General features: G+C 54.5%; 1 protein-coding gene across 4 annotated transcripts in view; it reads right to left on the bottom strand.

Moving 5' to 3' along the window:
• Window positions 1-26,229, bottom strand: part of Znf385c (zinc finger protein 385C) — a 51,328-nt gene that overhangs the window by 20,073 nt on the left and 5,026 nt on the right. The window contains exons 2-3 of one of the 4 annotated variants that reach the window (XM_047544771.1): window positions 10,975-11,178; window positions 7,656-7,907 (exon numbers count right to left, since the gene is read on the bottom strand). In XM_047544771.1, coding sequence (XP_047400727.1) covers window positions 7,656-7,907; window positions 10,975-10,996 — 274 coding nt within the window. In that variant the 5' untranslated portion in view covers window positions 10,997-11,178. Of the gene's footprint in view, window positions 1-7,127; window positions 7,142-7,655; window positions 7,908-10,974; window positions 11,179-15,502; window positions 15,610-26,229 lie in introns of those variants that run through there. The other 3 variants (XM_047544770.1, XM_047544772.1, XM_047544773.1) reach the window with 3 other exon arrangements.

Here is a 26,229-nt window from a genome sequence, read left to right as displayed (position 1 = left end):
TGCCTCAAGGCCTGGGCCCCTCCAGCAGCTGTGGGGCACTGTTTCCCAGCCCCCTTCACACAGCGCTGCACTGCCACCCACTGCCTGCCTCTGACATTCATCCTCCAGGGCCACTGGGATGGAGCAGGAGCTATGGCACATGCACACACACGTGTGGCCGCCTGGCTCCTGGCTACACTCAGATGAAGGGAGCTGCCACCGTTGCCACACCTGCCCCAGGATGGCACCTTACATGGCTGACAGGTCTAGATTCTGCACCCCCAAAAGCATTGGGGTGGAGGATCTTCTCTGATGGCATTCTGTAGCAGAACAGACACCCTGGCTAAGTATCTCAGAGCAGTCCCTCCCAACCCTGGCCAGGGGTCCAAAGCCAGGATCCACTGATCACTGGAGAGCTGCCTTAAGAGGGTGGGTTGCCGGCTCTGGTCACATAGAACAAACCAGCCCGACAGCATAGAGGAGTGGAGGCTGCCCCTGGGCTCCACCAAAGGCTGGGGCAGGGGCACAGAGCAGGTGTCTTATGAAATAACATCACCCTGGCTGCCACCCAACAGAGAGGATCTAGGGAAACCACATCCTGCTGTTGTGCCATAACTAGAAAAGACACACACAAGGACACACTCCCTGAGAACCACAGGCACCCACAGAGTATTAAGCACAGACACCAAGGCACACACAAACATACATCCCTCTACAGCGAGACCACGTCTTCCATCAGCACACCCTAGAGTGTGCAGGCGCATGGAGGTTGTGCCCGTGCAGAGAAACTTGCCCACGGGGGCCACACATGAGCATGCGCGTAGCCACAGACACAGTCGACAAAGACATACTTGTACATAGGCATATCCAGACACAGACCCTCTGTGTATCTGTATACAAAGCACGCAAAGATGCATATGCACATGGATTCCTAGACAGAGATAGGTGGGTGCAAACACTCTTACAAATCACATGCATCTGACTTAGAAGATCATATAGCCAAACACAGCATCTCTCCCATTCCACTTACCCGCCCCCCCAAGTCACAGGGCAGACTATAGTGTCCTCCCAGGGGCGCACACATGTGCCCACACACATACATAGCAAATAATAATGTTGCTCTTTCCATCAAATCAAATCTGCAAAGAAAAATGGGAGTCCAGGGGAGAGAGAGAGCCAAAAACAGCGGCTGACAGACTCGACCAAGATCCACTGTACATTCTTGGGCAGGATTCTCATCATGGCCAGAGGTGGTTCCCCACATTCTCCAGAGCCCCCACCCTCTGGGGCTCAGGATGTGTGATGTCCAGACCCTCAAGCTGGAGTAAGATCCCAAAACCCAGGCACAGAGACCCTCCCCGCAGCCCCACTGCCTCCAGGCCCTTCCCCTGGAGGGTACAGCTGTCTCCTCAACAATGTCCAGGCAACTCCCACTGTAGGAAGGCAAGTGGGGAGATCACAGATAAAGGGGGGCAGTTGATCCCAGTGCTGTGGCAGGTTGTCCTGTAGCAGACCCACCCCAACCCCAGCATTCCTGCCTCCCTGTCTGCCGGCTCTTTCTCCTCCTCTGTGGCAGTAACAGCTCCCTCTTCAGCCCCCTCCGACCTCTCCCCCTCCCCTATCCCCTTAGAGGCATTGAGAGTGATTCCATACAAGGAATCTTTGGCCCGGGCTCCCCGATGGCTTTTGCCCAGATGTGCTGGGTGGAACCTTAAGTCCTGCGGGGTATGTATCTCCAGCTCTTCAGCTGTCCCTGCCCCCTCTCTCCAACCTTGTTCTCAGCCAGAGGAGGGCTCCCAGCCTGGCCCTGAACCTGGCTGGCTACTATCTCAGGCAGATAACTTTGGGGGGGACCAATAATAACAGGAAAAGCATAGGGCTGGGGAGGGTGGGGGAAACCCTGGCCTCTAAGCTTCTAAGCCCTGTCCCCACTCCCCAGGTCAGCCACCCTCAGCACTCACCCAAGAGCATTCTCAGCCTTTGGAGGCACGGCAGCTGAGCGCCTAGCAGGAGCAAATGAAACCCAGCCAGAGTGACAGAGGGAAGGGGGATGTGAGGGACAGAAGGGGAGGGCTCGAGGGAGGGACTCCTGGTTCTGGCTGGAGAGCTGCATCATTACTGGGCCCTGGCCCCCCTTGCCAGGAAGGAGCTGCCCATTCCTTGGTTGCCCCCATCCCGACTGCAGGTGGTGCGAGCAGGGTCCTTCCCCAAGGGTGGAAGTGTGGGGCCAGTGTGGAACTCAGGTATGGGAGAGGGTGTTAGGGGGTATCCACACCCTCCTTTCCCGCTCCCAGAGGGTCCCTGTCTAGCACCTCTTTCACTGAAGTGGAGGATTGACTTTGTCCACAGAGACCTCAGGGACAAAGCTTCTGAGGCCACTTTTCCTGCTGGAAAGTTCTATCACTCCTGCTTGAGGGCTTTCTGTTTCAGGAGCCCCCACACTCTGCCTAACTTTATTCATTCCCTTCTGGCCATTTATCTGCTTTTGCTGAAGAGGAAACTGAGGCTTTGTCACAGAGCACTGACCTTGGGGGGGGTGGGATGGGGGGAGCCCCTTTGGATGTACTACTTGGACAATGCCTGGAAGAGAGGTCGTTCATCTGATGGACCAGAACTTGTGACACCCCTCCTTGGCCCACATACCCCTCCCCAGTCCCTCTCTCCTTCTGCTCCTTCCTTCCCCTCCTCTTGCTGAAAGCTGGCTCTCTACTCACCTGAGCACCTGGTGGCTGGGCAGGGGCGGGGGGTGATGAGGAGATGGCCAACCCACAGCTGGATCCAGTCTCGCATTCCAAACCTGGTCTGTGCTGGCCCCCCGCCCTCAGCATCCTGTCTCCACCAGACAATAACCTGTAATCTTGGGAGCAGCCAATACCCAGACCACAAAGCAGGTCTGGGGAGGGGCTGGCAGCAGCAGCTCCAGAAAACAGGTTTGTTCGGAAGGGGCGCTGGGGGAAGGAGTTGTTTATGTGGGGAGAGGAAGAAACTTAAGCCCTGAGCTAATTAACCCACCCTGAGACACAGACAGAATCTTTGTCTTCTTTGAGGGCAGGGATCTGAGCTAAGCCCCCTAATTCTCTACCCAGACAGCCTTGCCTTTCCTGGTGGTCTGGGGGAGGGTGTTGATGGTCAGGGTCATACCTGGGGGAGGGGATGTGATGAATGTTCAGGGGTCTAGGGAGAGCCTAGGGCACCTGTCACCTGTCACCAAAAAAGGATGCAGACGGAGGTGCTAGTTAGACTGCAAGAACTTCTCAGTGGTCCCCTGGGGGAGCACAGTTTCTTTAAAGGATGCACCCAAAAGCCCCAGGAAGCTGGGGGGTCACTGAGCAGGAACCAGCAACCCAGGGAGATGCCAAAGGATGGGGGGCAGGCTAGAGGGCTTCCGGGGCCTCCTGATGGGACTGAAATTAACCCATCTGTGGGGAGCAGCGGGGTGAAGAGCTCATCAAGCCAGTGACTCAGGCGTGACCCGAGCTGGCGGTCTTTGATCTCCAGGGCCCAGAGTGCAGCCAACTTCTGTGGTCAAACCTTGGAAAGGAGACAGAGGGACTGATATGAACAGGAGCTCGGGGATCTTTAGGGTGCAGGGTGGGAGGGATGGGGCTCTACATGCCACCGACTGCGGTAGCTGCAGCCCTGAAATCCATTAGAGCTGCCTCCATGTTTGTTTTCCTGTCCCCGCATCCCTAGTGTCTACCTTGGCCTCTCCACCCAAGGTTCCTCTGGTCACTTCAGTAAGACAGCTTGTCATTTCTGAAATCGCTCCTCTCCCATTCTCTCCCTACATGACAGTGGCTAATGGGGGACTGAGGGTGGGCCCCCTCTGAATGGGATGGCTGAGTTAGTCCTGTCAAGGGTGGAGAGGGTACAAACAAGTTGGCTTTGGGAAACCCCCCTTCTCCTCCCTAGCCAGCTCTGAGGAGGCACAGGACAAAGGAGTGGCCATAGCCCTGAGCACTTATGGAATAATTTCGCTGGGCACCGGCCTGCCTGGGGGAGGGGGGCCTTGCTCCTCTCCACTCCCAGGCTTTGCAGCCCAATCTCCCTTGATATACAAGCAGCTGTCCTCAATGGGGCTGGGAAGGGGCATAGTTGGGGGTGAGATAGAATTTATAGTCAGACACCTGGGATGCCAAATCAGCTGTGTGACCCTGGGTATGTTACTTTACCTCTCTGAGTCCCAATATTCCAATTTGTAGAGTGAGGACTGAATGTCATCCTCTGCCCCTAGGATGGCCTGGTGGGGAGGAATGTCCCGCTGCATGTGGCATGGTGCTGGCCCAAGGTCTACCCTGGGGGTTAGAGCCAGGAGGCTTGGGCCATCACACTTTTCTCTCTTTGCAGATGTTGCAAAACCACTTAAAGTTGTGTTTTTTTGTTTTTTTGTTTTTTTTTTGGGGGGGGGGGTTGTGTCATGGTCAGGAGGGTCTTTGGGATCATCCTTAGTGCCAGGAGGGTTTCTGATGCCCATACCTGTCTAGGCATGTTCCTGAAGAATGAAAGGGCCACCTGTGGGGAGCAGAGTGGGCAGGGGAAGTTGGGGAAGTCGCTGGAGGAGGGGAGATGGGGGTATGGGGTACCTGCTGTTTCCCCACCCTACGCCCCCTCCAGAGGATCCCAGGCTCACTCAGGCCTGGGGGTGAGGAGTCCAGGATGAGGAGGCCTCTCACCCAGGACTGGCAAGAAGCTCAGAGAGGGGAGAGCCACCCCCACCTCCTTATCTCCCTCCCTCAGATGGCCTCAGGGACATGAGCAGGAGAGGAAGGGTCCCCGCCTCACTGCCTGTGACTACATGTCGCTATGGAAGCCTCCAGCCCCATGGGCCCCTAATCAAAGTGACAGTTCCCAGGGAACAGGTACCCCGCCTGCTTCCACAGGTCTGAGACCTCACGTCATGCAGTGGCTAGGAATGAAGAGCCAAGGGCTCTCTCCAGGTAACCTGAGCCTCCCTGACATAGGTGGGGGTCTCTCCATTTTCCCCAGGGAGCTCCAGCTGGCCTCACCCTAAGAGCTCTTTGTCGAGAGGGGCACACTAATCCAGTCCCCATCATGGACCAAGCCAGAACTGGTGTTCAGGAGGGCTGCACACCTCACCCCACCCTACCTCGGGGAGCGGCTGGCATCTTCTTGCTGATTTATAATCAGACACCTGAGATCCTCTGCCTCTGCTAGTCCAGCTCATGGACAGCCCAGGAGACAGGGGAGATCAGTGGAGGATGTGATCGTTGGAGGGGTCAGGGCCCAGTGCAGGTTCACTGTTAACCAGGCCAGGTTATCCTGCTGGAATCCCAGAATTCCAGAGTTCTCAGAAATCTGAGGTCTCTTTTCCTTGGCCCTAGCCATAACTCTTACTCTCCCATGATCCCATGACGCTGCTCATTCCTCTCAGCATGAATAGTGGAAAGGTCTGGTTCCATGTATGCCCATCCCCAGACTATGAGTCCCCAGAGGCAGGCTCCCAGGACTCCTGAGGCAGGGACCCTGGCACCCTGAACATGGCCAGGCCAGGGCTAGAGGAGAGGTGATGGGTGGGCAGACGCCCAGATGTTAAATTGCCAGGCCTGATTTAATGGTCTGCACTGGACTTTCAGGCATTATGTCTCCTGGTGACCCCCAAACCAATTTGATCCAACTCTGCCCCACCCCGGTCCTGCTCCCCTCTCAACACCCCCTTTCTGATATTTGAGCTGCCATCTGCAGTATTGCCATAGCTAAAATCATCCATGACACCTCCCTCTGTCTTGACCCCACATCCCATAGGTCACCAAGTCTCCATGTTCTGCTACACTGAAATCTCCAGAGTTGGGTGGGGTGGTGCACACATGCGATCTCAGTGACTCAGGAGGCTGAGGCAGGAGGGTAGCAAGTTCGAGGCCAGCCTCAGCAATTCAGCAAGGCCCTAAGCAACTTAGCAAGACCCTGTCTCAAAATCAAAAATAAAAAGGTCTGGGTATGTGGCTCAGTGGTTAAGTGGCCCTGGGCTTAATTCCCAGTACCAAAAAGAACCTAAAAAAAAAAAAACAAAAAAACTCCAGAATGTGTTTCTATATACTACCCTGTTTTTTCCTCATGTACCCCTAAATTTTACCCTTCTCCCTCACTTGGGGACACCTAAAAACATTAAATTATCCTGCTTCAAATGCCCATCACCTTTGGAACAAAGGCTAAAGTCTCACCTGGTAGGAAGGCCTCACAGGGGGACACTGGCTCACCCCATCCCCTGCCGGGGGGCTTACTGTCCTGTGAAGCCACGGCCGTTCACCCTCCTGCAGTGCTCTAGCTGTGGCCCTGCCTGGGAGGCCCTTTCCCTATCCAGTGATGCAACTCAGTGTCCTGTCTCCAAAGCTCCCCTTGACTTCTCACATCAGTCTGTCTCTCCCTCCTCTGACATCTTGTACCCTATACCCACCTCCCTGAAGTCTGTTTTTATCTGCAAGTGGAGTAATTTAGATAGTTCTTTCCTGACAAGCACCTAGGATACCTTTAAAAACATGACTCCCCCAAACAGCAACTTGCACCTTGTAGGCTGTCAATAAACATTTGATGAACGAATGAGTGATTCTGAATACATACCACACACATGCACACATTCCAGAAACACCCATTCGTCAGATATACTCTTGCTCAGTGGCACCCTTGGTGTCCAGCCCCCAAATGATTGGATGCAGGAACTGGTCCCTACCACCAGAACATTTCTGGATTTTGCTTACACTGTGACCTCTGCCCGGAGTTCCCCTCACCCATGTTCCCAGGTTCAGCACCCCATTCCTTCCAGAGGCTGTTCCTGCTGCTCCCAAGAAGAACCTCCCTTGGACATCTGGCTCAACCAAAGGTCAGACTCGGTCTTGCAGTGAAGCTAGGTCTTATAGGTCTCCAGCCCTAATACTGTCTGCGTGGAAGGGGGACACTATATCGTTTAAACAACCGGCAGCTCTCAAAGTGTCTGAGACCAGTGCAGCCTCTGGCAAAGCTATCAAGCTGGGCTGCAAGGTGGGTTTACCCCAGCCACCCCGGAACAGGGCTGAGGACATTTCCCACCTCTGCACACGTGAATCTGTGTCCCCTGCCAGTCAGCAGCCCACGTTCTTACTTCCCCTGTGGCCCATGTGCCTGTCAGCCAGCATCACCCTCATGGATGCACTCACCCATTTCCCCCAGAAAGCTGCCTTGAGCCAGTTGCCCCTCCAGTGCAGGCAGCCAAACCTCTGCAGAGTCACCCCAGCCAGGGAGAGGCAGAAATCCTGGCCAGGAGTCCAGCAGCCAAGGGAAGAGAGGTCTCCCCTGCCTTTCAACTGGAGAGCTGTGCACCTTGCTGCTCCTGATCTTCAGAGACCAGAGCAGGAGCCTGGAATACTCCATAGGCTCCAGACTGGAGAAATGCCGCTTCAAGATTCAGACCCCACAGGGAGAGTCCCTAGGACCAAAAAGACTTCAAAAGGAGGCCTAAAGATCCTCACATCTTGAGAGATCCTGTAGAAGGGTTGTCTAGATCAGAACAGAACTCAATAGCATTGGGGGAGCCTTAGACCCTAAGACCCCATTGAGAGCACTGCAGACCCAAAAGACCCCACGGAGGGAGACCACAGACCCAGAATCCCTCAGCCGGGTTCAGACAGATCCTCCTCTGGGGAACCCAGAGCAAGTTTGTGGGGACAGTGCCCCGTGACACTGACCTGGCCCTGAGGGTGTCTTCCCCAAGCTGAGCTGCCGGAGCCGCCTCTGGTGGGCCCGCCCCCCACAGTGCACCTGGGCCTGAGCTGCAGAGTTCAGTTGGATGTTACAGACATCGCAGAGCGTATAGGATGGCCGTTTTCTCTCCCGCTTGGGCTTTGGTGGTTCTGGGGGTCTAGGGGGACACTCAGTAGATCCAGATGTTGGGGGTTCCTTCTCATCCAGGGGAGATGGGCTCAATGGCCGCTTCATACCTGAGCAGAGAGAGAGGGAGACAAATCAATAAAGACTGAATGTTGGCTGGGGAGATAGCTCAGTTGGTAGAGTGCTTGCCTTGTAAGCACAAGGCCCTGGGTTTGATTCCCAGCACCCTCCCCCAAAAAAAAAAGACTGAATGTTTGTGAACTTACAGAGGGAACACAGTCTCAACCTGGGGATGCCCGAGTCTCAACCAGGGGAACTCCCGTTTTCAGAGACCCTCAACCCCAAGGATGGCAAAAGCCAGTATAATGGGGTCTATTTCAAGCAGAGAAGCTTAGAACACAGGAATTGGGGGGAGGGTGTCAGACATGGCTTACGCATGGGGAGGCTGAGGCACCCCAATGACTCACGGGCACAAAGGAAATCTCAGAGAGGGAGACTTGGGTCTTGGAGACAAGGGGGGCGCTGGGGAGACAGCGGCAAGGCCAACGGAGTCATATTTTGGGAACCCAGAGTCCTGCTCTCAGCCCTGCGGCAGGCGCTGACAATTCTGTGACAGACAGGCATGTGGCGCTTACTGGCGACACAGCAGCCTCTGGCCAGAAACCCAACCTTCCTGTGCCCTGCGCCCAGCAGGGTGACATTCACAAATGGTGACAGTGTGTGAAGCCATCCCAACCCCTGCCCCACATGGATCCAGATGCCCCCTGCTGTCCTGGCCACCCAGGCTGAGGCAAGAGCTGGGCTTTACTGACTGGGTCTACTGAACACAGCGCACGCACGGCCAACCTGGACCCTCAGATCACCCCTCCAGACCCCCCCTCCCAGACAATCTCTTCTTTCCAACTCACTTCTAACCATTTCTGTTCAGGGGCTGCCCAACTCCTGTTCTCAGACTGAAACATGGTATTTTTCACTTCCTGAATTTGTGTGTGCACTTCCTGCCTCTGCTTCAGATGAGGGCCTTCCTGAGGGCAGATCCTGTCTGTCTCTCCCTCAGATTGGGGCAACCCTGAGGCTCAGGCATGAAGCATGATTGAGCTCATCTCTCTTGCTCTTGTTATGGGTGGAATCATGTCCCCCACCACAAAAATACTCTTCTGTTGAACCTCCAGTACCTCAGAATGTGACTGTATCTGCAGAGGTTTTTTTTTTTTTTTTTTTTTTTTGGTGGTCCTGGGGATTGATTTCAGTGAGTTACATCTCCATTCCTTTAATTTTTTTTTTATTCTGAGGCAGGGTCTCGCTAAGTTGCTGAGCTTGACCTTGAACTTGTGATCCTCCTGCCTTGGCCTCCCAAATGGCTATGTTATAGGCATGTGTCACCCCATCCAGCTAAGATGGGGTCTTTAAAGAGGAAACGAAGTTAAAATCATGTCCTATGGTTGGGCCCTAGGACTAGTGTCCTTACGGGAGGAAATCTGGATACAGTGAATATTATGTGAAGGGAGAAGGAGGCCATCTGCAAACCAAGGGGAGGCCTTTGAAAAAAGCCGGTCCTGAGCACACCTTGATCTCAGACCTTTACCTTCCAGAACTGTGGGGAAATAAATTTCTGATGTTTAAGCCACTGAGTCTGTGGTACTTTGTTATGGTAGCCAAAGCAAATGAATGCTTCTCCCTAATGACATTTCCTGTGTCTCCAGGCCCATGCAAACTCTGCACAGCAGACCAGTCAAATGATGCCGTAATGCTCTTGTGAGACCACACACCCAGTGGTGGAGCCCACATCTGAACAAGGAAAATTATTTCTCAAGACCATGGCCAAAACCCCAGTAGCAGTTCCTGGATACCCCTGTTCCCCAGCTCTCAGTAAGCCACTTGGGAGTTTTTGAGGGGAGTGACCCATGTAACATATATCCATCATTATGTGTGGGGGGACTGCACATGAATGGAGAAGAGGGCGCAGTGGTAGAATTTCTATGCTGATCCACATCTGGGCTTGACTCTCAGGCACTTACTGGCTGTGTAAATTGAGCTCATTTCTTCTCTTTGCACATCTGGAAAATGGGGTGACAAGTAACAATCCCTAAGTCATACACACATTGTGGGGATTAGATGAGTCGATCTATATAAAAATGCTTCTCAGCGTCCTGCAAAAGTCAGCTACTAAGCCAGGCACAGTGGCACATGCCTGTAATTCCAGTGGCTCAGAAGGCTGAGGCAGGAGGATTCCAAGTTCAAGGACAGCCTCAGTCACTTAGTGAGACCCTGTCTCTAAATAAAATATAAAAAGGGCTGGGGATGTGGCACAGTGGTTAAGTGCCCCTGAGTTCAATCCCTGGCACCAAAATAAATAAATAAATAAACAAATAAATAAATAGTCAGCAGTAACTAACAATGCACAGTGTATCTGTGTCTTGTAGACTGTGATGAGGTTACCTTGTCCATCACCCTGTGTGTCTGTCATAATTGTACTTGAGTCACTAAATATCTCTGTTCCCTAGAGTTGATTAAAATGAATCTGTATGACTCACTCTGTGTACATGTTACAGTGTAGCTTTGTCACAGCGTGGGTGTCATTGTGTCCATACTATGGATTACGACTGTGGCTGAATGTCTGAGATTCACATGTGTTCTAGATTGAATTGTGCCCCCACCCTCAATTCAACGCGTTGCCATCCTCACCCCAGCACTTCAGAATGTGGTCTTGTTTGGACATAGGGCCATTGCAGATGCCATTAGTTAAGAGGCAATTGTCTTGGTATAGGGTGAACCCCAAATCCAGTATATGTGAGTGGTGTTATATACACATGAAAACAGGGAGATGGGAAGATGAAGGTAGAGATCCAATGATGCATCTACAAGCCAAAGACACCAAAGATTGCCAGCCATCCACCAGAAGCTGAAGGGGAGGTATGGTTCCTTAGAAGGAACCAACCTTGACGGGCATGGTGGAGTACCCCTGTAATCCCAGCGGTTCAGGAGGCTGAGGTAGGAGGATCGTGAGTTCAAGATCAGCCTCAGAAAATTAGTGAGGCCCTAAGCAACTCAGTGAGACCTTGTCTTTAAATAAAAATATTTTTAAAAAGGACTGCGGATGTGGCTCAGTGGTTAAGCCCCTCTGGGTTCAATCCCTGGTCCCAAAAGAAAAGGAAGGAACCAAACTTGTCCACACACCTTGACCTTGGCCTTCTGGCATCCAGAAGTGTGAATGGCCTTCTGCTGAGCACTCCCCGGTCTGCTGTATTTTGTTATGGCAGCTCAAGCAAACTAATAGACCCTGCAAGTCTGTGTGGTCATCGGTGCCTGGTGATTCCTGGTGCAGGGCAGTGTGGTCGGGCTGCAGTACCAGGAATAGCTTCCAGGTGGCGCAGAGAGCATCTACAGGGAAGATGAGAAGCGGAGACCTAGTGCCCCCCGACCAAGGCCACCCCATTTCTCCACACTCAAGGGGCAACTAGGCTGCCTGCCACAGCCACACCAGTGGTCCAGGTCACAGGTCTTTCCACCCAAGAGACAGGTTGCAGGTCATTCCCATCACTGTGTGCAAGGACCCCCTTCTGTACTTGGCACCCTTTCACCTCTAGATGGCAGGCCTCCTGCCTCCTCCCGAGTCTTCACCCTCTCTGCAGGAAGGAGGGCGCAGGTGCAAATGCTGGGGACTGCAGGGGAGTGGCCCAGGTGTCAGGGGCCTGGAGGCCTCAGAGAAATGAGGCTTTCCTGGAGGTGCCAGGGAGAGTTGCCTGCCTGCCAGCAAGAGGAGAGGGATATTTTGAAATCTCAGTACAATTTATGATAGGCAGGCTGGGGACATGGCCCAAGAGGGCAGACAAATATCTGCCACACCGCTGATTAAACCTCCATGATATACGGCCGCTGGGCTCCCAGGGCTGCCTGGATTCCGGGCTAATTGTGTCTCCCCTGCCACCAGTCAGGCTGCTGGGCCTGCTGTGGCCTGTCCTGCATGACCTAGCCTTCGCAGCTGTCCCCTCAGGAGCTACACTGCTTCTGGGATCCAGGACTCCCGCTCAGAAAACATGGACGGTGGGAATTCTTGGGGCAGATGGGCCTGTGTAATGGCTGCCCTGAGCACGGGTAGTCAGCACCCCTCCCAGCCCTACTCAGCACCAGCATGACTCACCCTAGCGTGACCTCCACTTGGACAGGAAGGGCTAGTCCACGCTCCTTTTAACAGATGAGTAAATCGAGTCCCAGAACAGGGCAGCGGAGTCGCTTCAAGGGGAAATGGAAAGACGGTGCAACGGCTGATTCTAGAAGCTTCTCTGCCTCTCCACCCCTCAGCTGCCTAGGCTACCCTTTCTTCGTAGTAACAGTTGCACTTACTGAGTGCTTGCTGGGTACCAGCCGCCTCACACACAGACCCTCTTTGATTTTAATAGTAATTAATTTTTTGTGGCACCGGGGATTGAACCCAAGGCCTTGCACATGTTAGGCAAGCAATCTACCACTGACGACACCTCCAGCCCCTACATAGGGCCTCTTTTAAACTCCACAACAACCCTGTGAGACGGGCACCATTATCAACCTGTCACTCCACTCCACAGGTCAGAGTGCAGGCTGTGAGGTCTTGAGCTGGACCTCGACCTACACTTGTCTGACTCAGAGCCCCTAACCACTGCACTACCCCACCCTCCCCAGAGCCCGCCAGGTCCTGAGTGGAACCATTGCTGGGTCAGGGGGGAGTTGTGGACTCAGAACAAAGATCCTGGGAGGGTCAGGGCTGTGCAGCTCCCATCTGGCCCAGGTGCCACATCCTGGGAGGGAAGACGTAGGGTCAAAGCCAAAGAGGCAGGAAGGAAGGACAAAGTGAGAGTAGAGAAAAAGAGCATGCGTGGACCCATCTGCTTCTCTGTCTGGAATTTACACAGGAAGGGGGATCAATCTCCCTGTTTTCCACCTTCCCTGAGAGACAGGCTGAGGCTGTGCAGGGAGCCACCCACTGGAAGTCTGGCTCACACAAGAGGGGGACAGCCTCTGTCTGCCTGTCTCCTCTGTGTGGACCTGGGGGCAGCTGGTGGAGAGACCACTCAGGAAGGGCTCCAGGGTCTCAACTCCACCACTTCTGAGTGGGTGGCTAATGTACTTCAGGGTTTGGATTTCAGTGGGGTCCTCAGCCCCTACCTGCCCATCCAAAGAGGGTGGGATGGGAAGGGACTGTGGAGGCCTTCAAGCGTGGAACGTAGGTTGTCTCCACAGCAAACCAGGGAGCGGGTCCTCGGGAAAGACTTTCTCCCTAAGGAGTTACTGGAGAGGAAGGTTCTAGGCCTGTCCCCAGAATTTGGCAGAGCATGAAGGACTCTCTCATCAAACCCTTAATGAGCCCAATTACACTCTGGCATTTTCCCCCATGTCTGCCAGTAGCCACCCTCCTGTCTTCTCCAGCCAGGTTCCAGGCCCTGCCTCTGAGAAGGGAGCCTGGCTGGCTGGCCAACCTTGGGCCAGTTCCTGCCCATCTAGGCTTTGGTTTCCCCGTCTTTAAAGAGAGAGGGTTGGGCTGGGCTAATCTCTTGGGTCCTTTGCCGGCAGAGTTGTGGTGGCAACACGGCAGCTGCCTCTCAGGTGGAAGGGCTGGAGGCCAAGCCTCAGGAGCCTGCCTGGGCCACAGGAAGACCCAGGCTGGGAAGAGCCCTGCTGGGTGGCGAGTGCCCCTCTCCTTCAGGGCAACGCAGAAACACCACCCCTGCTCAGCCTCAGGACACCCTGCGAGGCTCTCCAAAGGAGGCAGCTGAGGCTCGGTGTCTGAGGACAGAGGCAAGTGAATAGGATCAGGTCTCTCTGCTCTGATGCAGGGAAGGGGTGAGGACGCTGGTGGCCCTATCCAAGTCACTCATGTGGTCACCGGCAGGGGTATGAGGATCTAGCCCCTCCTCACCGACCCCGCTGCAGAGACAAGCTCTGGAAGAGGAGACGCTTCGTTTTTTCCTATCCTAGCAGAGTGTGAGCCCCTCCGTGCCCCAAAGGAGACGCCACTGAGCATCTGGACCTCTCTACCCTCCACCTCCAAGCTGCCTTCTCCCAGGGCTGACACCTTCCCAGGGAAAGGAAAGGAAAACGACTTTTTTGGTACATGACACCAAATGACACCCAACTTGACTATCCTGGGCCCAGGAAACTTGGGTCATCTAGAGTCACACACTGAGACCCCCAGAGGAGTCACAGATTGATTCCCGCCTAGGGGAGCGGGGTGGCCTGAACAGAGCCAACCTTACCAGCCCCCAGCCCACACAGTCCTGCTTTGCCAGAACAGGAGTGGGACTGGACCAGGTGGCAAGGACCAGGTGCAGGGTTCCATGGGACAAAATCAAGGCAGCCATGTCTGTCTTCCTATCTGAAGTAATAACAGAGGAAACCTGTCACCTCCCTTGGGATTCCTAGGTGAGAGGACATAGGAGTGAACTGGCTAAAAGGGGCTGGAAGTCTATGCACCAGCTCCCAGGAAGGGAGAGAGAGGGCCTAGGAGGTGAGGGAGCACGATGAGGTCACTGTCCCCCACCACTTCCCCTCCCTGCTCTGCTGTCCTCACCCCCTGTTGTTTGGGTACTCCAAAGGGCCTCATTTCCTCCTGACATCCCCAAAGATAGGGCTGCCTCTCCCGGCCAGTGAGACTCCCCCCAAAGAAGACCCATCCTCAGGAAGTCCTTCTTGCTATCTCCCCTGTGTCTCTCCTTCCAGAGCCCTCAGTGGCAAACCAGAGCATCTGCCTCTCAGGTGGTGTGGGAGGAGGGAAGGAGGATCAGCCTCAGTATCCCCTTTTCTTCCCTCTGCTGCAGGCAAAGCCTAGGAGACCCAGCTTTTTGCCGTGTTAACTCTCACGTGCAGAAGCCCTGGGCCCTCTCCTAGGCACACCAGGGGCCAGGACCCTGGCACAGCGCTGCCTCATACTCTGCCTGCTCTTCCAGACCACCTCCCTATAGGACCAAGAAGAGTAGTGTCCCCAAACCCCATTCCCTGCCCATGATAACACCACCAGTCGGAAGTCCTGGTAGCTGGGAGGAGGGTTGGGCGGTCCTGGGACAGTTTCAGAGCTGTGATGTGGGCAGTGCAGACTCCTGGGACCAGGACGGACCCCTCTGCCCCTTGGCTGAAGATGAGGTATTCAGCTCAGGGGTGTGGGGGGAAGGGAGGGAGGCCTCTGGCTCACCAAGGCCTGATCCCTCTTTGGGGAAGGAAAGGCTTGGGGAAGAAAAGGAGGAAGGAGACACCTAAAAGGCCTCCAGTGCCTGGGATGGAGCAGGTGGAGGGGAGGTGGCAGGTGTGTTCCCTGCACTTTTCCCCTCCCCCACCCTTCCATTCTGCTCCATCCCAGGGGCTGATAAGAGTCCACTGACTTTTGGATTCTCAAAACTCCTTGGGAAAAGAAAAGGGGTTATTTGGTGAAGTCCCTGTCTCCAGACAACGATCCTGAAGGCTGGGGACCAGGGGCAGAGTGGGAGCTGAAGTCCCTCCTGAAGTCATCACGCTTTGCTGTCCTCTTCCGGCCTCAGTTTTGGGTAAGTTGCTGTTTTTGTCCCCCCACCTCCCGCCACGCAAGGCGGGCTAGGGGCCTCGCCGCTGCCCCCACTCTACCTAACCACCTGCAAGCTGACCGCGCGGCGGGTCCCCTCCCGCCGGCTCAGGCCCCGCAGCGCGTCGGTCGGGGATGCAGAGCCAGGAGCGCGGTTCCGAGTCCGGCGCGGGCGCCTACCTGAGCGGCGCTCCCGACGCGAGCCGGGCTGCACCCAGCCGCCCGCGGCCACCCGGGACATCCGGAGGTGCGCGGCTGGCCAGTCCCGGGCCGCTGGTCCCGGGGCAGCCCCCGGGCGGCCCGGCGCAGAGCAGGTGCCAGGAGCTGCGCCGTCCCAGCCCGGGCCAGGCGAGCTGCCGGCGGGAGAGGGGCTCCCGGTGGGGCTTGGCAGGTGGAGGCCCGTGGGTGAGTATCCTCCCTCCCTCCCTCTGGCTCACCAAGGCCTGATCCCTCTTTGGGGAAGGAAAGGCTTGGGGAGGAAAAGGAAGAAGGAGACACCTAAAAGGTGGCAGGAGCCATCCACTCAATGCTCATAACCAATTTGCCCAAAACGGTATGGCCTGAATTTTACAGACCAGGAAAGGAAAACCTGGTCCAAAATCACAAGGTTAAGTGACACCAAATGGGAGACTGCAGTCTGCTCCTATGAACAGGCCCCAGAGGTCAGGGGACAGCAGGAAAGCTTTGCAGTGTGGGTGGCTGGGGGTCATTTTTGACTCCCCCACAGAATCAGTGCCCTGGGTGGGACTTGCACACAGGGACATGAAGCCAACCAGGGAGGGCAGGGGGCAGGGCAGGGGGCATGACCTAAGAATCCTGCCACCTTTCTGTATTAGGGAAATGATTAAAAGAGAGTAAAAGAGAGAGGAGTCTGGAACAGCTCTTACATCCAGAGATGGGTGGGGGTCGCTCAACCATCCTTGTTCTTGGGGCAGGCCTGGGTGGTCAAGCAACCAGAGAGGAAGTCCCAGGGGGAAGTGTCCTTGAAGCCTGGACCACTGGGGAAGGGCACTGACTGCCACCCACTCCCTGCACTTCTTCCTGGTTCTCTGTACCCACTCAGCCTGCCTCAGGGCCTTTGCCCTGGCTGTTCCCTCGGCCTGGAACACTCCCTTGACCTTCACAGAGCTGCCTCCTGGTCACTCAGGCCTCAGCTCAAGTGTTATCTCCCCAGACCCCTTTCCCTGCTCCCTTATGCTTCACCTCAGCACCCTGTTTATCTCCCTCTGAGTCCAGCTCCCAATTCTCTCATGTGGACACTTACCTGTCTCACCTGCAAGGACAGGGCCTTTCTTTCCCGGGTATCCAAAACACCTGCGCCAAGCTTGATGCATACCTAGCAGATGCTCGATAGACCATTGTTGAATGAATGAATGAATGAATTCATGTCCACTTTAAAGACTGAACTCTTCAAGTGGGTGAACTGTATGGTGCGTGAACTATATCTCAGTAAAGCAGTTGCCAGAACTTTTTTCAAAAAAAGGAAATCCAGGGTGGTCATGACACCATGGTATGTACTCTGTGTACCAGCCACCCCACAGCTCCCTCATCCTCAAACTTGATTCACGCTGCTTTCGGCCACTGTCCACACCCTGTGTCTGTCAATGGAGAACTGCAGTTGCTCGGACTTGGAAGGGATCTTAGAGGTCACCCTGTCCCTTCTGTAGCAGCCCTGAGCCTCTGATCTCTGCTTGAACATGCCCATGACAAGGAAATCACTACCTCACCAGAGATGGCTCCTTGCATTATAAGCTGGTTCCCTCATGGGGTGGAATCTGTCTTCCAGTAATGCCCACGAACAGATCTTAGATCTGCTCCCTGGTGACAGGAAATGTGCACTCCACCCTCAGTCAGCTTGACATGGCTGCTGGCTTCATCCTGAGAGTCCTCCTCTCCCAGCTAAAGTGACATGGACCCTTCCTCCAGGAGGCCCTCAAAGATGTGGCTACCCATATGCTCCCAGGGCATCTTGAATGGGTTAGGGGCCATTTATTTACTTATCACATGGCAGACTGTCTCCCCCAAACCCTGCACCAGCTGCCCCACTACTCTGAGCCCCTTCCCCAATCAGGTTGGTCAGGGACTTTATTTCCTTCTGCCCAGTACCTGACCCAAACTCAACAACCTAATACAACTTTGTGGGATGGATGGTTTCCAGGTGCTTCATTACTCCAAGTTACACCCCTCTGAACTTATTCAGGCTTTCCGTGTCCTCCTGAGAACAGATGGGTGCCTCCTCCTCCTCTACCTTGTTCTCTATTAATGCTACCACCCCTTAACTTTTTCTGCAGACTTAAATTAGTTCTACATAGAGCTGAGGATCCGAGAAACTTCAGGCCTATTTTTAGAATTACTCCCACAATCCAGTCCCCCAGGGTTTTTGTTTTTGTTTTTGTTTTGGTACTGGGGATGGAAACCAGTGGTGCTTAACCACTGAGTCACATCCCCAGCTGTTTTTGAGACAGGGTCTCCCTAAGTTGCTTAGGGTCTCACTAAGTTGCTGAGGCTGGCCTTGAACTTGAGATCCTCCTGCCTCAGCCTCCCAAGTCAGAGTCACTGGGATTACAGGTGTGTACCACCATACACGTGTTTCTTTCTTCTTCTTTCTTTCCTTCCTTCCCTCCTTCATTCCTCCATCTTCTTCTCTCCCCTTATTTCTTTTTCTCCTCCTCCTCCTCCTCCTCCTCCTCCTCCTCCTCCTTATTCTTCTTTTTCTCCAGTGCTGGGATGGAACCCAGGGCCTCCCACATGATAGGCAACTGCTCTACCCCTACCCCTGTACACAGGAGAGGGAGCCACTTCCTAGAATGCTTCCCAAAGGAGGAGGCTATGTCAGAGGAAGGATACTGAGCTACATCCCCACCAGACCTTATGTGTATGCAGCTGGCTCTCTGTTCTGCCCAGCCTGTTGAAATCACTCTGCATGACCACAGGTGCCAGCTTAGGGCCACCCACAAAGACATGGCTTCACCTAGATACCTAGGATAGCACAGCTCTAAACATCAACCCCCCCCCCACACACACAAAACAGTGTTGTTTGTGACCCTGACCTTTCCCACACCTTCATCAACTCATCTTATCCTCCTGATAACACTGAAAGGTCACCATGACTCTCCACAGTTTGAAGATGCAGACAGGGAAGCTCTGAGAGGTTAATTTACCTGCCCCAGGACACACAGCAAGCGAGAGGCAGAGCTGGGATCTGAACCCCATCTGATTGGTTTCAGAGTTGCAGCTCTCTCCTCTGCCATGGTGCCTCCAAAGGCCTTATCGCGATATGCTTGGTAACTTTCTTCCCATAAAGGTGGGGCAAGGGGGAAGAAAACCTCTACCTAGTAATGGTGCCGTGTGGTGCTGGCCCTCCCTTGCCCACCTACCAGTGGCTCAATAAAGGATTCCGGCCCCCCACTCCCCAGTTACTGCCCTCCTCTGGTCAGAGAATGACCACCGAGTCTCCAGTGTGACCAGTCCAGTTCTCATCAATGCCTGGTCTCAACCCCTTATCTCCTCTCCCTCTCTCTGTCTGTGCATGAATCCCCAGCTCTAGGTCAGTGCCCGGCACACAGAGGGGAACCAATCCACATTTGAGGAACCAAGTGGCTCAACTATGGGTGTGAGAGGAAATGCATCAGGCGACTTACTCGGGCTGTGTGAGTTTGGGCAGGTTACTTCCCCTCTCTGAACTTCAGTTTCCTTATCTGTGAAACATTTCATACATTGTAAAGGGTGACTGACATGAGATCATCCCCGTGGAATGCCCAACATCATAGGTGACCAAATAACATGAGCGTCAACAATCAGGTGTTACTGGTCCCCGTTTTAGAGGCAGGGACACTGAGACCGAAAGAGGCAGAGAGACTTATGTAACCACCATCACCCAACTTGGAAGAGGCCCATGCAGAATGGGAGCTGGAAAACCTTTTCCCTGACCCAGGGGCTTCCCCTGGGGGCTTGAGAAATATACCTTCTACTGCAAAGATATGAGATGGTTCCAATGACTGTTCGCGACACCACCAAGGGCCCCAGCTGAAGCCCTCCAAGTAATGGAGGCTCAGGCAAAGAACGGAACCACAGTCTCTGCCCCGCCAGCAGCTTCTCCAATCTGCTGATAGTCCAGACTTGGGGTCAGGATATACTGCGTTAATTCTGGGCTCCAAAGGGGTGGGAGCAGCCCCAAGCCTGGGCCAGCCTATCCCTCCCCATGCATCCTGGGTCCTTTCTGCTCCCACCGAAAGGGCAAGATTCAATCAGGGCTTGAACAAGTCCACCCCTCCCCCTCCCCCATCTTTTGCCTCCTAAAATAGCCCAGAGCCACCATGTGGCCAGGGCGGCTCCCCACTGGTTGCAAATCCCCCTGAAATCAAATCCCCATCCTGCCCCAAGCAAGATGGCACCACCTCCTACCCCCACTGGCCAGGCTCCCCCCCAGTGGAAACCCTGACGGTCGTCCTTCACAATGACCGGGACATAAATCCCCAAATAACAAGACAGGCGTTGGGAACACGGAATCAGACACGGTGCTAATTGGTTTGCTTCTAGGCAGAGATGAGGTAGAGACAGCAGCAGCCCACCTTGGTCTCCCAGCCACAAACTGGCGTGGGACTTCGTGAGGACTTCCCCCTGGGTCTCTGCTGGGCTGGCTACACTGTCCCACCAGCTTCTCACCCAGACTAATCACATGCACCTTTCTGGAATATTAAATATCCCGATGGAAAAAGGAGGGGTTGGGACCTCCTCCTGGTCGAGGTCCTGAAGCAGGGAGGCCTGCCTCATCCCTGCCAGGATCTAGGAAACCAGCGCGGGAGGGTCTGAGGGGCACGGAGGTCCCGGCCCAGCGCCCTCTCCCTGCGGCGTGCTGGGTTCTTGGATGAGCTGGAGGCCCTCGTTTGCAGTAATCAGGATGAGATTATCACATTAAACTTTCAAAGGCTTTGCTCAAAAAGAGACCCAGCAGCTGACACCCTCACTCCCCGACTTCCCCACCGCCCCCTCTCCTGGCCACAGCCGGAGGGGTTACAGATCCAGGCTCCGCAGGGCACAGCTAGAGGCAGGGGGATGGACCCGATGACCTCTCCAGGTCCCCACAGCTTCTGAATTAGAGTGAGGCAGAAGGGGAGGCGGCTGGGGGAGAGGGGTAAGTGTATCTGCGGGTATAATTTGGAGGGACAGGCATAACCTGGAATCAGGCAGACTCTGCCACCAACTAACACTGTCGCTGGGAACATGTCCCCTCTTTGCATGCCTCAATTTTTTTTCAACCTGTAAAGTGGGATAATAATAACAAAACCTAATAATAACTTCCCTGATCCAGGGCTGACATCTGAGAAGATTAAGTAAGATAACATGTAGAAAATACCCATTGCTACGTGAGGGATGAAATCATTAATTACAGCAGGAGGGACAGGGATTAGACTGCAGAAAGAACTTCCCACAGCTGCACATTGGAAACCAATGGGGAGGGGGGAGGAGAGGAAAAGGAAGACAAATTGATCTGGGTCAAATGCTGAAAACTTCATCAAGATCCCCTCACCCAACCTCAGGTGCCCAGTGTTCCATCCAGGCCCCTCCCCTCTTGCCCTTCATCTTGCCTCCCAAAGCTGCCAGGCAATCCCCAGTGCTTCCCAGTCCAGAGCTGTACCCACTTTGTGTTTGTTGCCAATGAAATGGAAATTATTCCAACCTTACCCAGCTTGCAGTCTCCCAAGGGCGGGAGAAGCCAGACCTGGAAGAAAAAAAATCTGGGAATTGGGGTGTCTAACAGCAGGGGCAGCCCCTTCCTTAGAATAGTAGTTGTACTAGCAGCAGTGGAGGAGGTGGTCAGCTTACTGGGAGGACTTCCTCATATTGCCCCCTGGAAGGTGGAGGCCGAGGGTCCTGGGGTCCTCACTGGGACCTTGGCTACCTCTCCTCTTACTTAAAGAGCTGCATTCAGAAGGTGCCTGACTACCAGCCAGGATCAACCCTGCGGCAATTAAGATCTCCCTGACCCACCCTTCATTTCCTGAAGCTTTTATTTAATTAGTTTGTCCAGCAGGACACTCCCACCCCGCGCCACCCCTGGGCCTCGGGGTCCTTTTCCCTTCCTCAGAATGAGAAACCACTTAACCCGCCTAAGGAGGGAGGCGCAGCATGACCCTGAGAATCCGGGGTCCCCGGGGTAGGAAGAAGGGGAGAGCCTCCACCGCCATTGGCAGAGGGAGGGTGGGCCCACCTTGTTGGCCAGGGAGGAGCTCTGACCACATCAAGGCGCCTGCTTTCACATCAGTGCGACAGGCGGAGCACACAGCCCGTTGCTGACCGTGATGAAGGAGCCTTTCACATCCCGCGGAGGGATCCAAGGCGAAGGCCTGTGCCAACCCGTGCTGCGCCCCAGGCCCTGCATCCAGTCCCCAGGAGGCTTCCCGCTGCAGAGCCACTCTACGCCTGGGCGGGGCAGAACCTGAGCTCTGGAGCCGTCGGGCCTGCAGCACGTCACTTCACTTCTCCATCTGTAAAATGGGCTCAATTGTCTGTGCCTCCTGGGGTTGTTGGGACAACCAAGAGGCACTATAGGGATAGCATCTCCTCTGTGCTTGGCACAGAGCAGGAGCTCAGTACGTTTGCTCAGGAAACATCTGGTGAACGCCTGCTATGTTCTATCCCTCCATTCTGCCCCCTGGAATCCAGCAATGAACTCAGTCCCCAGGCCCTGGCGAAGCTTGAAATCTGATGGTTTCAGTAAGCAGATAAGCACATGAGGCTGGGGGGACCAGGGCTTGAAGAAGACAGGTGGTCAGGCAGGGCCACGGTTCAGCCCAAACCTGACTGATAGGAGGGACAGGCCTGCCTGAGGGCCCCCGCTATGGTCACTCACTGGAACCACCTGGGCAACTTAGACAACTTCTGAGGTGGGAGCCCTTCCCAAGGGTTGCGATGGGCTTGGGTTGGGGTGCGACCCGAGCGTCAGGATGTTTAAATGTGGTGATTCTGATGTGCAGCTTCCGGTGAGACCCTCATGCTCGGCGGGCTTCCAAGTACATACTTGGAACCACTGGGGAACTTGTGGCATGCTCTGGTGGGTCCCACCCCCAGGGCCTCCAGCTCAAGGACCTGGGATGAGGCCCAGTGTCTGCCTGTTCAACAAGCATCCAGATGATTCTGAAGGGCAGACAGATGTAGAGATGCATTTAGGGGAGCACGTCTGAGCTCCCAGCTCGGCCCTCGGAGTGCCCCACCTGCTGACCCCAGCAGGGACCACCTGCTGCTGTCCCAGGCTGCCCACTGCCAAGCGCTCAGCCCCGGAAGGCGCCATTCTGCAGTCAGACCTGCTCACACTCCCAGGCTTCTTGGGGTACTTGGTGTCTGGCTGGACCCTGGGTGCCAGGGGGCAGGGCTGGTTTGTCCAAAGCACGGGACACCCAGCCTGGTGCCCCACAGGTTACGAACCATCCTTGTCTATCCCAGGCTCCACAGGTTCCGCAAGTGGACCAAGAGATCGGGTTGTGACCTGCTGCTCCTGATCCCGGTTCCACCGCCTGCCTTGGGTCTCTGGTCCAGGAAATCCTCCTGGGGAGTCTGACTTTCCTCCTCCGGCTGCTCTCTGGGCTCTGCCCTAAGGGTCGAACCCAGGCATGGGAGAAAAGGTACAGTTCTGTTGCCGCTGGCACAGGTGATCCAGGAAAGGCCCCTCCATCCCCGCTGAAGATCAAGGACCCCTCCATCCACTTCGGAGGCCCAGCCAAGGGATACCTATCCCTTCCCAGAAGCAGGGTAGTGTAGCATACTGCCTGGGCTCAGGGCCTACCGCTGCCACTTCCGAGCTGTATGCCTTTGACCACCTCTGTGCCTCAGTTTCCCCATCTGTAAAGTAAGGATAAGTAGTACCTCACTTAGCGGGTCGTTATTCGGCTCAAATGAGTCAATATTTGTAAAGCTTTTAGCAAATGGGCACATGGTCCCCACTCCGTGTGTTTGTTAAAGAACGCTTCAGGTTCCCTCGGCAGAGGGTCCTAACCACATGCCAGGTCCGGGAGGCTGAGATTCAGACACCTATTTTACAGGTGAGGAGGGTGAGGATCAAGGAGAGGAAATGACTTGCCCCAGATGACACTCCAAGCCTCAGGTCTGTGTCCCTTCAAGCCTCCTCCCTTCCAGCACCCCAGGCCACCTCCCTCACTCCTCAGGCGCCTGGCCTGGCCCAGGTGGGCGCAGTGCCCCATGCCAACAGAGGCCTCTTTGTACTCCTGCCCAGGGTCACACCCCGAGCTCGGAACCACAGTGGGACAAGCACCCTGTGTCTGGGTCTGTTTCGCCGCCAGGCCTGTGGCTGCCTGGCAGCTCCAGCCACGTGACTCTGGGTGGGTGGGTGGGAGGGCCAATCCCAATCCTTCCTGTCCCCCATGGAAACCTCAGCAGGGCTTCCCAGACCCTCCTGCAGCAGCCAGCTCAGGCAGGGGGGCAGTTGGGAGGGAGTCCCAAGGAGGACACCTCAGCTCTTGGTGTCTACCCTGTGCAAACTGTGGGGGCCAGACTCCGTGCAGACCTGGTGCAGCTTATACTAGGGGGAAGGGAGGTGAGAGGAAGGCACAGGGTCTCACTGGGTGTGTGGGGAAGGCTGTGTGGGGATTCTGGGGACTGGACAGGGGTTACGCTGTCCTTTCTACTCTCCTAATCTTTCCTCAATTCTTTCACTTGTCTTCACCACCTGAATGAAGGGTGGGGAGTAGCCTCCTCCCCTGGTCTCCCTGCCTCCACCTCCCCACCTTCTCTCCCTGCCAGTGTTCTCCACCCAGTCCGAAGGATTTTTTTTTTTTTTTTTTTTTTGCAGGGGGGCAGTAACCAGGGACTGACCCCAGGAGTGCTTAACCACAGAGCCACATCCCCAGCCCATTTTTTAATTCTTTATTTTGAGACAGGGTCTCACTACATTGCTTAGGGCTGAGGCTGGCTTTGAATTTTTGACCCTCCTTCCTCAGCCTCCTGAGTCGCTGGGATTACAGGTGTGCACCACCATGCCTGGTTGAAGGAGGCTTTTAAAAAGTCAAATCAGAGCTGGGGATGTAGCTCAGCGTTAGAGCACCTGCCTAGCATGAGACCCTGGGTTCATCCCAGCATAGCAAGGAAAAACTAAAAGCAAATTAAAAAAAAAAGAAAATCTGATCATGTCATTCACCTGCCTAAATGCTCCAAAGGTTTCTCCTCCCCTTTGGGAACACCCTTTCCCTTGCCTGGAAGATCTAGCTTTACCAGTCTCCTTCCAAACCTTCTCTCCCAGCTGCCCCTTCCACTGGGTTCCTCCCACAGATTAACTGAGATATAAATACTACTTGCCACTAAAAATATTACTGGTAGAAGTAACAATGACAACCGCTAGAACTTTCTTGCATACAAGAAAACTCGTCATTGACTAAGTTGGACAAAAGCATCAAATCTTGACCCCACATCTTTTTTTTTTTTTTTTTAACTTAAATCTTCCAAAAGAGGACAGGGTTGCCCAGTCGATCACACAATGGCACTCGTGTCAAGAGCCTGCGACTCCCAAATGAATGGATGAATCAAATTCTGGCAGCAAAATATATACGGAATTGATGCCGATAAAAATAGTTTTGATCAAATCAAAATGGAATGAAAAACCATGGAAATTTGTTTCACTGTATCATGGGGGGAACTGGAAAAATCGGATCAAGGAATGAAGTTGGATGAATCGAGGTGGAGGTGGAAACACCTTCCCCCTCAGCGTCTTTGGGGTCAGCATGTTTGGGTGTAAAATGTTTACATTCGAAACATTCTCGGGGCCAAAATGTCCAGATCAAAATATTCTGTGCTTCTTCAATCTGTTTTCATAGGACTGCCCACCTTCCTGAGGACATCCTGGCCACACTGGGCTCTTTCTGTCCCTGGAGCCCAGCGAGCTCTCAAAAGTCAGTTCTTTTGGCCTTGTATGCCATTTTCCTCCTGGGTCCTCTGTCCCCTTTCTCTTGGTTGGTGCTGAAATATCCCCTCCATGAGAGGCCTCTCTTCAGTGCTCACATAGATTTTCCTCCCTGCTGCCTCGTCTTCTCTCTTATTCACCTTTATTCCTCCTTCAATTCCTAGGGCAGTTAATATGTAGTAGGTGTTCAATAAACATTTGTTGAATGAATGAATAAACAGTCAATGTCCCTGGAGTGAGGAACAAGGGAGTGGGTTGGGGTTTCTGGGACCCTGAGAAAGGAGAAAGACAGGGTGGAGACACATAGCCTTAGTTGTGACACCAAGTTCTAGGGACACCCATTTTAGCGGGAGAGGAATAAAAGGCGACAAAAGAGTGCTGCTTCATTTCAGCCCTGTGCCCAACCTCCCAAGGGCCAGGTTCATGTGCCAACTGGCCAGCTGCCCCCCAGCTGGGCCACTCCCCCTGGGGCCTGGCTCCCACATTTGGCTGCTGGCCAGGCTATTTGGGGAAACTTCCTGATCCCCCCTCTGGCCTCTCTACCCCACACCTCATCTTGCAGACCCGGAATAGCTGTCCCTAGCCTCAACCTAGGGACAGTCGCATTCCAAATTAGCACCCAGATGGTTAAAGTCATCTCTATAAGCTTTTCTCCCCTCAGGAAGCTGGTAACTAGGACAGCAAGTCGCAGAATGAGGTCACAGGAATGCTACCTGCCTCTACACTCCCTTCCCAGCCCAGACACAGGGACCAGGAGACTCGATGGCAGGTGTGTGAGGAGGGAGGCGAGCTGGGTCAGGGTGAGGTTCAGGAGAGCCGCTGGTGGCCGCGGCCTGTGGTTCTTCTGTTCCCAGGGAGCAGTTGGAGCCCTGGCTGGGGAGAAGCTGTGGCTTTGGGGAGTCTGAAGATGTGGGTTCGAGGCCAGGTTCTGATGGAAGATGGGCTCTGGGCACACGGTTCATCCTGAGATTTGGTTGTCATCGGCCAAGAGGACTTT

This window comes from Sciurus carolinensis, chromosome 3, assembly GCF_902686445.1.
Source record: "Sciurus carolinensis chromosome 3, mSciCar1.2, whole genome shotgun sequence".
Classification (NCBI taxonomy): domain Eukaryota; kingdom Metazoa; phylum Chordata; class Mammalia; order Rodentia; family Sciuridae; genus Sciurus; species Sciurus carolinensis.
This window is presented reverse-complemented; position numbering and strand designations above follow the sequence as displayed.